We start from the raw sequence: 16723 nt of genomic DNA, 5'->3' as shown, positions 1-16723 counted from the left end.
TCTCGGTGATTGATGATCTAAATTGGTTATGCGCCAAATAAACTTGTCAAGTAGTGCGTAATATGTACAAATACTAATTATGTTACATCGTTGTAAGGTTTCATCAAATAAAATGAGCGATGTTAGTTAATATTCGGATTTGAAGACTGAAGATTTACAAGACACTCCAGTTTGTCTCCTAAAACTACCATCAATCATCGGTTCGTTTACCTTTTGATTATTTTCAAAATACTCTTAGACTTGGCGCGCTTCGCTAGTCTCATCAAAGCGTTTTATTTAATGTTTCCGTTTTTATGTCTTTCACCTCCAAAAATTCTTTTTCGTTAACCCATTACCGTCCTGTTATTCCGAATGTCCCCTTGCTGTAACATCAAAGGATCATCATGAAAAAAAAATATATAAGGCATCGAGTATAATCAGAATGTTTTCAGTATCGCGTCGATAATTTAAAATTATGAAGTGGATCTGGGGAATTAAGAAGAAATGAACACGTCGAGGATTATAAAAAGAACACGTCAAGGCTTACGCCGGAATACCTATTAATACATGAGAAAGTGTGGATTTTATTTTCGTAGATCCCCAGCAATCAATACTACACGAAACAAACGCACACACACATCATCGCTATACAGTGTTTTGTTTTGTGTAAATTGGATTTGCGCGGATTGCTAAGATCTGCCAGCATTTGCAAATAGTTGAGCAACGATTGTGTCTGGAGGACAGATTGCAAAAAGGATGCGAATGTTGGATGCATTTCTTTGATTCTTCCTCTTGTTTTTATTTTCTCTCATTGGTTTCAGGTCGTAAAAGAGTTGGTGAAACGCTTTGGTTTATTTATAGATTCATAATTCGGCCGCATTTTCATAATATGTTATAAATTGTAATAAGGATATTCGAATTCGAGAAAAAAAAAATAGAATATAAAACCGATGATCTGGGTCATCTATAATTAAATGATTGTCGTAAACACTTTTGAGGTTTATCAACAACTCCAGTTCTCTTCTCTTTTTTTTCATTCTTCAACTACTTCTCACTTTTCGTGTATGTATATAAAGTTTACATTAAGCTCGATTAAATTTTTTTTTTGCACATTGATGTATTGTATTGACTTTACTGCGTTCAATGATTACAAACCGACAGAATTAATGCCCCTACTTTTTTTTGCAATTTCATTTAGCACACTGTAAATCCTGTTAGTCTAAATAGGATTTTACGTTAACCAGATCTTAATAAAAACAAGTTTACTTACAGTACATTAATAAAGGGATCATTAACTATATTCATTGTCAGGGATTCTTGTTTTATAAATAGACTATTTTAGTGATTTTCTCATAAACTATATTAGATTGAATGGATCCAAAAGATGCATAAGAAAACTGGATATTTGGAGAATGTAGAGAGTATTCATACATTGCTGTGGTTTTATCCATTTGGCTGTAATTCGAGATCAAAATTGAAGAAATGAAAAATTAACGCTTGAAAATCCTTTTTGTGATTTTCTCATAAACTATAGTAGATTGAATGGATCCAAAAGATGCATATGAAAGCTGGATGGTTGGAGAATGTAGCGAATATTCATACGTTGCTGTGGTTTTACCCATTTGGCTGTAATTCGAGTTCAAAATTGAAAAAATGAAGAATTAACGCTTGAAAATCATTTTAGTGATTTTCTCGGAAACTATATTAGATTGAATGGATCCAAAAGATGCATATGAAAGCTGAATGTTTGGAGAATGTAGCGAATATTCATACGTTGCTGTGATTTTACCCATTTGGCTGTAATTCGAGTTCAAAATTGAAAGAATGAAAAATCAACGCTTGAAAATCATTTTAGTGATTTTCTCGGAAACTATAATAGTATGAATGGATCCAAAAGATGCATATGAAAGCTGAATGTTCGGAGAATGTAGTCAGTATTCATATGTTGCTGTGGTTTTACCCATTTGGATGTAATTTGAGTTGAAAATTGAAAAAATGAAAAATTAACGCTTGAAAATCATTTTAGAGATTTTCTCAGAAACTATATTAGATTGAATGGATCCAAAAGATGCATATGAAAGCTGAATGTTTGGGAAATGTAGTCAGTATTCAACGTTGCTATGGTTTTATCCATTTGGTTGTAATTCGAGTTCAAAATTGAAAAAATGAAAACTTGACGCTTGAAAATCATTTTAATGATTTGCTCAGAAACTATATAAGATTGAATGGATCCAAAATATGCATATGAAAACTGGATGTTTGGAGAATGTAGTGCCCACATATTGTTGTGGTTTTGATCATTTATCTACAATTTGCTTTCAATGTTGAAAGAAAAAATGAAAAATTGACACTCGAAAAAGCAGTGTTTCTACATTTTCAGTGATTTTCTCGGAAACTATAATAGATTGAATGAAAGCATATGAAAGCTGAATGTTTGGGGAATGTAGCCTGTATTCATACATTCTTGTTTCTTCGTCGTTGTTTTGAATTCCGATACGAACTCAACAATTTAATTGACCAATAAATTCGAGTCTTTAAAACGATTGCAACAACAAATGAACGTTTATATCCACGTTCTCTGTAAACAATAGTTGTTAGTCATTGCGAGTAGTTTCCAAAACTGAATTTTTATTTTCGAACTTTTATTGAATTCCGATTTTGCTATCGTAAATCTCGACAATTTCCATTCAGATTTGTTTTAGAATCGGTTTTTCGCATGGAAAAAAAAATCGCAAAGAAAGTCCGACCATTCACGCGAAAAGCGTCTAATTTATTTCCACTATTTTCTAAATTTAAAACGTCGATCGTGTGCGTGTATGTGTTTTGGTTTTTTGGGCAGCACGCGTTTCTGCAGTTAACGAATATTTATGGCTTCAACAAGCGCACAACGATATACATTTTTTGTGCGCTCTTATGATTATATGATTTGTTTTGGTTTTATGTAAGTTTTATTTTATTTAGAGTGTGCATTTAATCTATTTTTTTTTTTCGTTTTTGTTTTGCAGAGCGTTGAGTTCCACGAGAAGGGAAGACGGCACAAGGATAATGTTGCTAAGAGGTTAAAATACATCACGAAGAAGTCCAGTTATGATGAGAGGCAGAACCTCAGGGAGGACAGGGCTTTGGCGCAAATGGAGGCCGCAGCTCTGGAAGCGTACAGGAAGGACGTTGAGAGTAATGCCGACCTCACCTCGATCAACATCAATAAGAAAGTGGCCGAGGATAATTTGGCCATCTCCGTGAAGACGGGAAAGATGTGGCGCGAGGCTAAATCTGAAGGTGGACAAACTTATTATTGGAACATCGTAACGAACGGTACGAATCATCATGGGTTTTGGTAGCAAAGAAGTAATGTTGTTGATTTGCAGAATCCGCGTGGAAAGCGCCGGAGGAAGGTTTCTTGAGCATAGCGGAGCAGAACGAAGACTCAGCCAATACCTCGAAGGCGCAGTGGAAGGAGTTCAACAAGAAGCAAATACTTGATACGCGATTGAAGTAAGAATGAAAGCAATAATTTTGGGTGTTTCAAGATTAATAATTCGCGTTTTCAGGGCTCAAACTGAAAAGAAGCAGGATGATGAGGATCGGGCGAGAGCGGCCAGAGAGAAGATGAAGGAACGCAGGGTGGAGGATATAGCTCCTGTAGTTGCTGCTCCATTGTTAGAGGAAGGGAAAACGAATCCATACGGGAGATGGAACGTGGTCCAAACCACCATCATCGAAGATCCTGAGTAAGTATAATCTTACACTCCTATAAATTGAATCGTGTACATAATTTTCTATTTTGTCTTATAGACCTCAAAAGGATAATCGGGAAACAGGAGCTGCTGAGGAAGATGAAGAACAAGCTGCGGAAGAGGAACCTCCAGTGAAGGTGTTTAAAGAGAAGACCGTTGAGAGTTTGGGTGGTAACGAGAAGGTTCAGTTTAAGAAGAGGAAGTTCGGTGGTGGCTTCAAGCGAAGCGTCAGGACGAGGACGGAGGATGAGGAAGACTGATCGATTCTTTGCACTGAAGAACGAAACGTAAATAGGACCAATTCAATTGTTTATTTTAATCCGTTTGTATATTTGTATATTGCTTTTATTTTAATAATAAAAAAAAATCGACAACTTTTGGTTAAATTTGTATCTTCCTATCTTCACCTTTTATTTAATTACAAGACATCCATGCAATCTAATTAAAAGATTTAATATGCAAATTATAGATAAAACTATGGTCTTTCCAATGATCACACCGAAAACTTAATAATTTGGCAACTACACAAAGTAGGTACAATTATATATATACAAATTAAAGATAAAAGTACAGACTTATAGTGTGTATACAGAATACTAACAAATATTTCCCTATTTCTTCTATAATTAACTTTTAATCAAAAATAATTATTTAAATTTAGTATTACGACTAAAAGCGACAAGATGGCGTTTATTACAAATAATAAAATGCAACTATCATAGTAACTAATTAACCAAATGTAAAGACAAATAAACTAATATCATCTGTATTAGTATATAATGATAATGCGAAACGTGTTTATATTAATATTTGTGTTTTTAATGAAATTGATTTTGAACAGCGCAGAAATTGCTGAACTATAATCTTCATTGTATTGCGAAGAGATGGCACTAGCTGTTACAAAAATTTGATATTCCTTTTTGCGCCTAAGATCCAGGCAACACAACATACATATCAAAATGCTGTGATTTCACGTTAATTGCATGTTAATATTTGTAATAAACGTCACCTGCTATGTAATAGTCGTAATACATAATTTTATTTATTTATTATTGATAAATACAAATTTTCAGAACGTTTATTAGGATATTGGCGCCTATAATTCATCGGCAAACAACACAGTTCAACAAAAATTATAAACTGGAGACTATCAACATCTGAATGGCACAGTTGGATAACTTCTAGTATTGATATTTCGTTTTTGAATGATCCTGAAAATTTGAAACTTTTCTATGATTGATAACTTTATTGTAGGCAACCAAACATACATGTCTGTATGTTTGATTACAGAATTCCAATAAAATGCATAAACTGAAGACTTACCTTTCGAATGTGCGTACTGAAAATTTTTAGCTTCATTTTACAATTGTAGAACTGTTTTATATTTATTTTAAATATTTTTATATTTACAAAAATATGCATGTTAGGAAAATCTTGAAAAACGAGATATAATTATTGTTTCATTTATTAGCAAATACAATAATAACGGATTAAAAATTGTATACATATAAAAATATATTAATAACAGTATATCAATACCATTTTTCCTTCCACGTTATAATGCATGTTGTTTTTGTTTTAATTGTTTAATAGAAGAAAACAATTGTTACGAAATGCGCGATCGACATTACTCAAATTTCTTTCATTTTCAGTAGACATTTTTTTAGTGTGTAAACAACTAGAAAGCAATATAAATTACTACATATGATATATAAATATTATTCTTTGGATTCCTTACATAATACTCAAAAATAAAGAAGAAATACATCCGTAAAAAAAACGTCATTTTATACTTAAAAGAAGAAAACAACCTTAGTTACTACCACCCTCGTCGCTTCCAGAGCGCTGGTAATTGTGTCTTCGCAGTGCGGAAAGCTTGAACCTCTCCTCCTCCAGTTCCTTTTCCAAGGCGAGAACCCTCACCTGAGCCTCCATCTCCGATCTGGTCGCTTGCAGAACGGTCATGTTGCTCAGATCCAATTCGGTGGGTTCGTCTATCAGTTCACTGCAATCCTTCACCGTTCCGACGATCGCCCCGGTGCAACTGGTAACGTTCTTCGAGGCATCTGAAAGGTTCTTCAGATTCTCGCTGTTGCGGTGCGCCTTCACGCGACTGGCCACCACCAATTGTGCTGTCGACGCGGATATCTGATGGGCAGCTACCACGAGCTGCTCAAGCTTACCCTCACCTCTGACCACTTTATCAGCTGAACTCCTGCAAAAAAAAAAAAGAAAGATGAAAATCATTTCTGCAACTGGTCTAAACAATCATGAACTTGTCATACTTGTTGCTATGGAGAATAACAATATAATACTTTGTACAAGTTACTTGTCAAGTATAGCATAATTATATATGTGTAATTGTTCTTTATTATAAGCGTTACTACTCTATAAATCGTCTTTACAAATGCATCAACGCCACACTTTGCTTAACTTTCCTGTATTGTCACAAAACATCTTCTAGTGTTGAATTTTGTTTTATTAAGTGAAGCAAGGGTTTAAACAATAAACTAAATGTAATATTTGTTAATTTTTAATTACAAACAATAATTACTGTTTTGCTCAATTTGCACACAATTGAAGATCTAATTTCTGAATTTGTGGTAAAAGACTATGTATTAGTTTATTGTCCTTATATTAGTGCATCTGTCTTATAATGGTCATTAGTTCAAAGGAAACTAGAATTGTATCCCGTTACATGGATATACTATTAATCTATTTTCCTTCCAGTTTATAAAGTTCTACTATATTGTTGGCTTGCTTCACTGTGGGTAAATCAATCATAGCATTGTTGTACGTGAAAGCCCCTTTTCCGGACTTCTCGTGCGCTTCGAACGCTTCCAAAACTCCCTTAGCCCAATTATATTGAGTGACGGTGGGCAGGAAAGCCTTCTGCACAATAGGAACTTGGTCGGGATGAATGACCTGTTTCCCGGTGAACCCAAACGCAGCGCCCTGCTCCGACTGCCTCTTCAGACTCTCCAAATCTTTGTACTGAATATGCACGACATCGATTGCTTGCATCTTGTAAGCTTTCGCAGCAGCAACCATCTTCTGCCTCGCGTAAATCAGCTCACCACAATCCGAACTCTTCCTTGCCCCAATATCAGCCAGATAATCATCTCCACCGAAGATAAGCCCAGCTGGATTGAAGTTGGCCTTCTTGCCCTCATCAAAAGCAACCCTTATAATCTCAGTCACATTCAGCACTGCCATTGCAGACTCAATGAGCATAACCAAATTGAAACCTCTGTTTGGGTACTTGCTGACCTCTGCAGAGAAAGCCTTCACTTGCTCTATGCTATTCACCTTTGGCAAAACTATGGTATCTGGAATGGTGGGGTTTGTTAAAGCAGCTTCAACATCATGCACAAAGTACTCTGTGCTAATATCATTCACCCTGAAACCTAAATCATATTCTCTATTCTTCATCGGTTTTGGGTTCTGCAGGATCTTTCTCAAGGTTTCTCTGGCATGGGTCTTCTTGTTACTTGCCACACCATCCTCACAGTCCATCACAATGCAATCCACATCAAGTTTAAAGGCTTTACCCAATTTTCTTTCATCACTGCCAGGTACATACATCAAAGCCCTTCTTGGCAAGTTGGAGAAGCTTCTTGCATTATGCACCGCATTCAATTTCGTTATATTGAAAATCTGTTGGAACATCTTTTCCAACTTTAATTGAAATAATATAACCTTTGCAGATGCTTTGACATCTCTTATCAATCAATACAGAAAAAGGCAACTGCATACACTCACTTGTTATGAGAGTCGCATATCTTAAAGAATTTTTAAAACAAATTTCTCAAAATCAGAACTACCTGAACAAATTGATGTGTCTTATTGGCTGAATTCGTTTCAGCTAACTCCCATTCAAGTAAATAAATGTTTCATCAAATAGAACTTAAGAATTTGAAATAAAATGTGAAAATAGTCGAAATTGTAGGTTTAAACGATAAAGTAACGTTACTTACAGTAAATATGTAGCTGCTACTCCAATAGCTTTAGCAGCGGATATGAATCCATCGGTCCACTTGTGATTCCTCTTGTAAAACTCCTTGGCAGTTGCAGTTCCTTTACCCTGCTGCACGATTTCCTCCTGCAGCAGCTTAGATTTCTGCACTAGAACTCTGATGGCCAGCATAAGCATCGTGCAGCTATCGAGGATCTTCTCGTTCACTTGCAATTTGATGCCAGAGTCCGCTTCACGAGATTTGCTCAACATTTCCTGAAATTAAGAAGAACAAAATTCTATAATTAGTAACTGACTGACGTGCAGATATCAGTAGACATTTACAAATATCCGTACGAACGTACTGTACGTTCGCTTAGCGTACATCAATTTTGTACTAACCTGCATCTTTTTCGCGCCTTCTTCTATAGCCTTGTCCATTGCAGTGATTTCGCACTCCAACATATTCTCCAAATTCTCCGACACGTTTCCATGGATTCTCTCGATCATGGTTTCAGCGAGCGAAGCAACACTGGACAGATGGTCCAGACTCTTCTGCAGTCCTTCGTCTGTCAGCGATCGCGTCTTGATGCCCTCCAGCAAATTCAAGACGCTCTCACCGAGAGCTTTGCATTCATCGGTCAATTCTGAAACGCAAAACCAAATAAACAAACATACATACAATTAAACAAGAAATATACTCACTTTCTCCGAACGAAATATCAGGACTGGTATTGGAAGTGGCTCTCCCTTGTAGAATGAAAATACTGAACTTACAGGCAAGTTTGTTAGCGGCAGGTAACAAGTATCGAGGTTCGTCGAGCGACAATCCTCTCAAAGATTCTATAGCTTCTTGGCAAGGAACCGTCGAGGCTCTCAAGTATTCGGGAGTGCAGGAAAGAGCCGAAGTCGCAGGGCTCTCAGACTCGACGATAGAGCATTTCAGGCAAGCCACGTTCGCATCCAAAGACTTCTCCACGAAGTCCTTCAGTTTATCATCGTTTTCGCTCTTCACTATAAGCAAAAATTATCAAAAAAATTACGTAATTAGAATTTTTAAAAAATACTCACTTTTTATCACTTCCACGGATTGCTTGGAAATGCTCGACATCAACTCATTGATCTTCTCATCAAGCTCCTTCTTTTCCATTTTAGTTTCCTCCAATTTTTTCCTAGTCTCCACCAAGCTCACATCAACCTCAGAACTATTTTTCTTAAAAGCCTGAAATAATAATTATTTTACTATTAGATTTAATAATTAAATATTTTAACTTTTTACCTCTTTTTCCATTTTCAAAGTCTCGATTTCTCGATGGAATCCGGCCAATTCGTCGGATTTTTCCAATTTCACGGATTGCAACTCTTTGAGCGCTTCGTTCTGCTTCATCTCCGCCTCCTTCAGCTTCGTTTCCACAGTTTTATTGAAACTCACCAATTCGGGCATCTTCTCCTCCGCCGATTTCAAACTTTTATCCACTTTAGCTTTCTGCAATATAAATCTTACATAGCAAATCTTCAAATTACATACAAAAATAAAAATACCTCTCGCAACAAACTGATGTGCTCCTCGCGCAATTTCATGTAATAATTCTTGAAGCGCTCTTCCTTCTCTTTATCTGTGATAAAAATAATGAATTACTTAATCCCTTTAATTGCTGTTTGACTTACGTTCTTGATCCTGCGCTTGAGAAAGCGCGTTCAACTCGTTCAGTTCTTTCTCGTGAGTCAACTCGCTTTCTTTAATAGCCAACTTCGTTTCTAAATTGGTTATGTGATCTTCCATTTTATTCTTATCCTCTCTACCTTTCCTATACAAATCGTTAACTTCGACCCTGAAAAGTAATCTTTAGTAATTCATTAATGCGAGTATTTAAAAGAATTAACCTTAATCTCTCGCAATCCTCTTGCAAATTTTTAATGATATTATCCCGCTCCGCGATTATATCGAAGTTATCCGGGAGGTAACTTATAGGCGCGGTGTCGGGAACGTCAGCGGTGTCAATCAGGTTGGCGGTGGTCGGCTCTTCCTCTTCGGGTGGAACGTAAACCTCCTGCGTTACGTAAGTGTTGAAGTTGTCTTGGAAATTGGGCGGTTTCTAAACATAAACAATAAATGACAATCTAGTAAATCGATGAATTAAAAACAAAGACGTACATCGGGTAATGGAGGAACGGTGATCAGATTCTTGAAGTAATGCATCATGTTCGTATGTTGGTAGAAGAGCTTCAGCTGCTTGAACTGCTTCATGAAGCGATCCCGATGTCCGGAGAGTACGTCGTAAGGTACTGAAGAATGCAGCAGAAAGAGGATCTTCACGTTGTGATCGTAAATGCGTGAGGCGTCCTGGATGCAAGGAATGATCGGTCCGAGGCGGCATTGTCCTTGCATCGTCATCGAACTTGATTTATACAGGAATACTACAAAAACCAATTAGTTCAAATTAACTTCAATCATTGATAACTCACTAGTCTTTTGAAGATCCAGGATGGTATCCAAGTAATCGAACATCTCGACGGACATTTGGAAGCTGCAAACATTGAAAATTTTTAAGATTAGTTCAGTACTGTTTGTTGATGTTATCCTAGAAGGCGGTTATACCATATATCCGGATTGTTTCCGCATATAGACGTCAAATCGTCCGTGGTAACGTTCAGGTTGCCTGGAAACCGAGGATTTTTCCGATGAAAATCCAGCTTGTTCATAAGGATATGCGTGTACTGTTTTATCAATTTCCCATAACCATCCTCCAAATGACCCTAAAATAATAACAAAGATAATATAAAAATCATTTCATACTTTCATAACTGAAAAACAAACTAATGATGTTCAAGCAAATGAAATTAACTAAATAAATATTTACAAGTTAGAAGAAAATTTACCCATAGTTTTCCAATATTATCCAGATATTCCCTGTGCCTCTGGCTGTGGCTCAAACACAGAGGATGTCCCTCCCTCAGAATTTTGTGCAAAACATAGCAGAATTTCCAAGCTACAATCATGTCATCCATGCATGGCAATCGCACAGAGATGCTCCAGAACACCTGAGCCCCTTGCTGTGAAAATGTGCCGATGATTGCAGACCTGACATGTTTCTGCTTGACAGGTGATTCCTCCTTGTTGATGGCTTTGTGAAGAGCGACATTCTAAAATACACACATTTCGCTATATCAAATATTATAAAAAGAAACAAGAGCACACACATAAAACACTATAAGTGTACTTACATGCTTCATAAACTCTTTTTCACTGTAAACTTCGTCCATATTAAGTAAAATTAATATTTAAAAAAAAAATTGCAATAAATAAAAGTATGTGGGTAGGAGATTAGTAGGTTTTGCATGCAATGGATATCTGGAAAATAAAATTTTTAATTAAATAAAGATCATGCCGAATGCAAAATGCACTTACTTTATTTACAGTAGTTTAATTGAGATGAGAACGTATTTACACACTGGTATAATGGAAGTGTGATAAAATATCAGTGATGAGTGAGATAAGATAAAATTGTTTGTTTTTAGAAATAATATATATAGAAAATGAAATGCTGATAATCATTCAATAGTTGAGAGTGTTTAGAAAGCTGTGTGGAATATGAAGGAAGTGAATAGATAAATAAACAAATGGTAAATAGAAAAGTGAGTCATGGAAGTGGGTGTATTCATTCATGCAGATGTTCTATGCACTCACCTGGGACTTTTCAAAGTTTTCCCTCTCGATTTCCAGACTTGTCTTCCTGGTCTGGAGCACCCTCGGCAATGATAGTGAAGCCATAGCCAACAAACAGCTTCAATTCCTTTATTTTCAATTGTTACAGTAACGAAATGTACAGTAAAAACTCTTTTATTTTCTTCTTCTTCTTTGGTGTCAGCAACAATTTCAATTCAACATAATGTTTTTTATGTTATTGTACTTCTCTTCAATTCAACACACAATTATTGTATGCAGATTTCAACAATTACCAAAGACGTACCGTTATCAGCACACGATTCCAGCGCAGTTACACTAACAAATAAATAAATAAATACATATAAAGTACTGCACACAGGAAGGAAATTGTGACAATGACAATAAATTGTGGACTGAAGTTAATGCAAGCAGCTGCTGCTCCTGTTACATAAGTTGCATACATCTCAATATTCAAAATTTGAATCTACAATTTACTTATTATATAACAATAATCATTGTTTTCAGATATCTACCATTATTATCACATTATCTACTTATTTGGGGATAGTTTAACAAACTGTTAATGTGTACTTTAAAATTTAACATCCACTTTAACTGCCAATTCACCTAAATATTTATTATAATAATACCTTAAATATTATTAACTAAGACTAATAAGATTTACGTCTTATTGAAATACTAATTACAATAATTATTGGAATTATCTAAATTTATTATATTTTTGCTTCCATTTTCTATCAGTATAATAATAATTATTGTTAATAATAATCTTATTTTTAATGAAAAAAAAAATGCATTAATTAACATTTTGCTACTAATTAATTAAGTTTTCAGTAAGCATTACCATTCAGAGTGAATAAAGTTGCCTATGTAAATATTCAAATTTATTCAAATTTTTACTAATTACATCATAATTAAAACAAATATTTGGAACTAATCATCAACCGGGCATTTAAAGTTGTTGTTTCTTGTTTAAATAATTAATTATTTCGATGAATATTTATGATAACTAATTTGTAAATAATTGATTATGAACTAGTTTTTTTTTAATTTATAATTTCTTGTTATATAAACATCAACTATTGTAATAATTATTAATTTATTATGAAAATTTTGTACCTGAACGTGTTTTTGAAGTATTAAATAATTTGTGTTATTTGTAGCAAATTTTAAGGAATAATGAGTAAAAATGTGTACAGTTTTGACAATGTAATTAGAGGTTGAACAATGAATGAATAATTTGAATTGTTTGACGCACGTGACAATTGTTTACATGAGTTTCACAATTAAAATATTCTTTATTTGGAATCATTGAAGCCTTGTCACGGCTATTTCCTGTACATAAAATATCCAAAATTAACATAACTCATTTTAACATATGTTAACATGAGCAAACACTAAATAACAGTTAATTACCGAATTGATATAATATGCTGTCAAAATTGAATATGTATAGTCTTCACGTTATATTGAATTACTCTTTAACAACGCATATTAATTAGATCATTGCAGATGCACTCAAAAGATAAAATTATAACCATTCCAATGATCATATTATCTAATTTGTGTTATACACCGTTCTTCACTTTTAAACTGTAAAAGTTGAGCAATAAAATTTGGGTTTGAATTGAAGAATCTTCATATTTTATTTAATTTCTTGATGACCACGTATAGCAATTAGATCATTAATTGTGTATATTAAACATAAAACTATAGTCTTTCTTATGATCATATTACCAAATTTGTGTTGTACACAGTTCTTCAGTTATAGGCTGTCAAAGTTGATTAATAAATGTTAGGTTTGAATTGAAGTGTCTTCACATTTTCTCCTTCTATTTATCTGTGAAAACATAATGAAAATTACATAAGCCCTTAATTACAGCTTGACTTACGTTCTGTAGCCTGCGCTTGAGAAAGCGTGTACAGTTCTTTCTCGTGGGTCAACTCGCTTTCTTTAATAGCCAACTTCGTTTCTAAATTGGTTATGTGATCTTCCATTTTATTCTTATCCTCTCTACCTTTGTTATACAAATCGTTAAATTCGAACCTGAAAAGTATTCTTTAATAATTCATTAATGCGAGTATTTAAAAGAATTAACCTTAATCTATCGCAATCCTCGTGCAAATTTTTAATGATATTATCCTGCTCCTCGATTATATCGAAGTTATCCAGGCGGTAATTTAAAGGCGCGGTGTCAATCAGGTTGGAGGTGGTCGGATAGTTCTCTTCTGGCAGAAAGTAAACCACTCGCGGTACGTTAATGTTGAAGTTGTCTTGGAAATTGGGCGGTTTCTAAACAAAAACAATAAATGATAATCTAGTAAATCGATGAATTAAAAACAAAGAGGTACATCGGGTAATGGAGGAACGGTGATCAGATTCTTGAAGTAATGCATCATGTTCGTGTTTTGGTAGAAGAGCTTCAGCTGCTTGAACTGGTTAATGAAGCGATCCCGATGTCCGGAGAGTACGTCGTAAGGTATTGAAGAATGCAGGTAGAAGAGGATCTTCAGGTTATGGTCGTAAATGCACGAGGCATCGTGGATGCAAGGAATGATCGGTCCGAGGCGGCATTGTCCTTGCATCGTCATCGAACTCGATTTATACAGGAATACTACAAAAACCAATTAGTTCAAATTAACTTCAATCATTGATAACTCACTAGTCTTTTGAAGATCCAGGATGGTATCCAAGTAATCGAACATATCGACGGACATTTGGAAGCTGCAAACATTGAAAATTGTTAAGATTAGTTCAGTACTTTTGATGTTATCCTAGAAGGCGGTTGCACCATATATCCGGATTGTTTCCGCATATAGACAACAAATCGTCCGTGGTAACGTTCAGGTTGCCTGGAAACCGAGGATTTTTCCGGTGGAAATCCAGCTTGTTCATAAGGATATGCGTGTACTGTTTTATCAATTTCCCATAACCATCCTCCGAGTTACCCTAAAATAATAACAAAGAAAATATAAAAATCATTTCACACTTTCATAACTGAAAAACAAACTAATTAATTTGACTAAATCAAAATTTACAATTTTAGAAAATTTACCCATAGTTTTCCAATATTATCCAGATATTCCCTGTGCCTATGGTTGTGGCTCAAACACAAAGGGTGTCCTTCCCTCAGAATTATGTGCAAAACATAGCAGAATTTCCAAGCTACAATCATGTTATCCATGCAGGGCAATTGCACAGAGATGCTCCAGAAAACCTGAGCCCCTTGCAGTGAATATGTGCCAATGATTGCAGACCTGACATGTTTCTGCTTGACTGGTGATTCCTCCTTGTTGATGGCTTTGCGAAGAGCGACATTCTAAAAATACACACATCTTCCTATATCAAAGATTATAAAAAAACATATAAGAACACACACATAAAACACTATAAGTGTACTTACATGCTTCATAAACTCTTTTTCACTGTAAACTTTGTCCATATTAAATAAAATTAATATTTAAAACAAAAATATAATAAATAAAAGTATGTAGGTAAGGTTTTTGCATGCAATGTATATCTGGAAAATAAAATTATTTATTAAATAAAGATCATGCGATCAAGCAAAATGCACTTACTTTATTTACAGTAATTTAATAGTGGTGAGGACTTATTTACACTGGTATAATGGAAGTGTGATAAAGTATCAGTGATGAGTGAGATAAGATAAATATTGGGCTTGAATTGAAATGTCTTCACATTTTATTTAATTACTCGATGACCACAAATACTAATTTAAACATTTAGAATGTATTTTAAAGATAAAACCTTGGGCTTTCCAGTAAGTATAGTCCTCTATAAGCAATCAATATATGGAAATTTTTTATTTACTTTTTTATTATTTAACTATTATATTAATCATTCAATTCCTATAACTATATTTGTAATCATGAGTCATTATTCGTTTCCTGCATTTGCTTGATATCAGCTGGTAAAATAAAAGTAAATTGTTTAATAATTTTATTAAAATAAAATTTATTAAAGTAAATATATAATTTATCAATGTAACAAAATGATAAATAATTACTTAATATTGTATTCGTTTATTGATTGATCACACTTACACACTAATTACAATAAATATACAGTACACTTCTTATTACAAAAATTAGTACAAGAAATAACAAAAAAGTCACATTGAATTATCAAGAGATAAAAAATACAATGATTATAAAAATTAGCAAACATTTAAGGCACATCGATCAACGCTTTGAACACGAGATTTTTACCATTTTGTGTATACAGTATATAAAATTGAAAATTGAACTTTTCATTCATCAGAATTAATACAGTAGAAAGTTTTATTTTTACTATAAATCGAGATTACGTTCGTTCAAATGCATTGTTAAGCAGAAAGCTTCAACTAATCTATATTTATATAAAATTAGACGAATTAAAGATTAGTTAAAGCTCAGATTTACAGTCCCCTGTACGACCTTTGAGCTAAAACTGTGCTGAAGAGGTAGAGAATGGCGATGGCTAATCCAATAGACTGAAATAAAAGAAAATGATTAGATAATCGCTTTTTATGATTATAACGTTGATTATTGTGACGTTGTAATTGTCATTATTATGTAATTTTAGGGTTAGTGACATTGATTAAACGTCAAAAATCAATGTCACTAATCCTAAAATTACATAATCCAACGTCAAATTTTGATAGTAGATCAATTAGTCCATTTAATATTAAAATTACATAATTAATTACTCTTGTAAGAAGAGATTGTAAGACTATTAAATGTATATACAAATTTGATGATTAATTACTACAAATTTTCCTTGGTTGATTACATAATTATGACATTTGTTTAAAACTGTCAAAATTATGTAATATCTAAAGTTCTTTGAAATTTAGATAATATAAGTACTAATAAAGAACATTTTGTTGTCTTTAAGTCTTCTGTTTATGACTTACTCCTGCTGCCATATCAGGTTCATAGCTTCCGCTGCGTCTATTATCACTGACTTTGACGAGGAAAGCGATGCTCGCAGCAATGTACATAATGCAGGCTGCTCCATGATAGATCACTTCCTGCAATAACATGAAATTTTCTAAAAACTTTTCTTCAAGATAAAATCTTTGATCTTACGTATGATGTCTTGCTGATGATCGAAGCAGTGGAAATCGATGTGAGGCAGGAGAGAAGTAGCAGGAAGGTTGCAATCAGAAACGTCACGGCCATCAGCAGGAAGAAGATCTCGTGGGTGTAGTAAAAGGTCTTGTGGTAATGTCCCAATAGACCTACGACAACGATTCCCAAAATCTGTAAATTAAATTCTTAATTAAGATGAGCTAATAGTAAGATTAGACAATGCTCTAAAATTGGACGTGGCTCACATTTCATTTACTACAAAATTAGCTG

General features: G+C 34.2%; 4 protein-coding genes across 5 annotated transcripts in view; 1 reads left to right on the top strand and 3 right to left on the bottom strand.

Moving 5' to 3' along the window:
* LOC108565680 (WW domain-binding protein 4) overlaps positions 1-4082 on the top strand; it is a 6159-nt gene extending 2077 nt beyond the window's left edge. Inside the window, exons 2-5 of the mRNA XM_017925256.1 lie at positions 2985-3294; positions 3348-3474; positions 3531-3710; positions 3775-4082. Coding sequence (XP_017780745.1) covers positions 2985-3294; positions 3348-3474; positions 3531-3710; positions 3775-3976 — 819 coding nt within the window. The 3' untranslated portion in view covers positions 3977-4082. The remainder of the gene's footprint in view (positions 1-2984; positions 3295-3347; positions 3475-3530; positions 3711-3774) is intronic.
* Positions 4083-5232: 1150 nt separating this feature from the next.
* Positions 5233-11753, bottom strand: LOC108565688 (huntingtin-interacting protein 1-related protein-like). 2 transcript variants are annotated; one of them, XM_017925269.1, is made up of 15 exons: positions 11360-11448; positions 10897-11023; positions 10552-10815; positions 10271-10428; positions 10138-10199; positions 9827-10089; positions 9556-9767; positions 9340-9503; positions 9214-9287; positions 8951-9157; positions 8743-8893; positions 8377-8685; positions 8074-8318; positions 7694-7947; positions 5233-5931 (listed from the first exon to the last, which is right to left on the bottom strand). In XM_017925269.1, exons 2-15 carry the CDS (start codon positions 10933-10935, stop codon positions 5529-5531), a joined length of 2805 nt encoding a protein of 934 aa, XP_017780758.1. In that variant the 5' UTR covers positions 10936-11023; positions 11360-11448; the 3' UTR covers positions 5233-5528. The 2 variants fall into 2 exon arrangements, with proteins under 2 accessions (XP_017780758.1, XP_017780757.1); XM_017925268.1 differs by lacking the exon at positions 10897-11023 and adding an exon at positions 11643-11753 and having other exon boundaries at positions 5234-5931; positions 11360-11586.
* Positions 11754-12482: 729 nt separating this feature from the next.
* Positions 12483-14839, bottom strand: LOC108565689 (huntingtin-interacting protein 1-like). Its single transcript, XM_017925270.1, has 8 exons — positions 14764-14839; positions 14416-14679; positions 14152-14309; positions 14023-14084; positions 13712-13974; positions 13459-13652; positions 13252-13406; positions 12483-13199 (listed from the first exon to the last, which is right to left on the bottom strand). The coding sequence occupies exons 1-8, from the start codon at positions 14800-14802 to the stop codon at positions 13192-13194; spliced, it is 1143 nt and encodes a 380-aa protein (XP_017780759.1). The 5' UTR covers positions 14803-14839; the 3' UTR covers positions 12483-13191.
* A 548-nt stretch (positions 14840-15387) lies between these two features.
* LOC108565681 overlaps positions 15388-16723 on the bottom strand; it is an 8263-nt gene continuing 6927 nt past the window's right edge. The window contains exons 3-5 of the mRNA XM_017925257.1: positions 16451-16624; positions 16276-16392; positions 15388-15852 (exon numbers count right to left, since the gene is read on the bottom strand). Of these exons, the coding sequence (XP_017780746.1) occupies positions 15778-15852; positions 16276-16392; positions 16451-16624 (366 nt within the window). The 3' untranslated portion in view covers positions 15388-15777. The remainder of the gene's footprint in view (positions 15853-16275; positions 16393-16450; positions 16625-16723) is intronic.

The sequence above is a fragment of the Nicrophorus vespilloides genome, unplaced genomic scaffold, assembly GCF_001412225.1.
Source record: "Nicrophorus vespilloides isolate i.1.1-1 unplaced genomic scaffold, Nicve_v1.0, whole genome shotgun sequence".
Lineage (NCBI taxonomy): Eukaryota > Metazoa > Arthropoda > Insecta > Coleoptera > Silphidae > Nicrophorus > Nicrophorus vespilloides.
This window is presented reverse-complemented; position numbering and strand designations above follow the sequence as displayed.

Excerpts from the sequence above, each read along its gene's own strand:
- LOC108565689 (XM_017925270.1), bottom strand. The coding sequence starts at position 14,802 with ATGGACAAAGTTTACAGTGAAAAAGAGTTTATGAAGCAT. Across the intron at positions 13,653-13,711 it reads CCGTTCCTCCATTACCCGAT|AAACCGCCCAATTTCCAAGA; the intron begins GTACCTCTTTGT and ends GTTTTTGTTTAG. Across the intron at positions 13,407-13,458 it reads GAGGATTGCGATAGATTAAG|GTTCGAATTTAACGATTTGT; the intron begins GTTAATTCTTTT and ends AATACTTTTCAG.
- LOC108565688 (XM_017925268.1), bottom strand. The coding sequence starts at position 11,443 with ATGGCTTCACTATCATTGCCGAGGGTGCTCCAGACCAGGAAGACAAGT. Across the intron at positions 9,768-9,826 it reads CCGTTCCTCCATTACCCGAT|AAACCGCCCAATTTCCAAGA; the intron begins GTACGTCTTTGT and ends GTTTATGTTTAG. Across the intron at positions 8,319-8,376 it reads TGATATTTCGTTCGGAGAAA|AATTGACCGATGAATGCAAA; the intron begins GTGAGTATATTT and ends TTTGCGTTTCAG.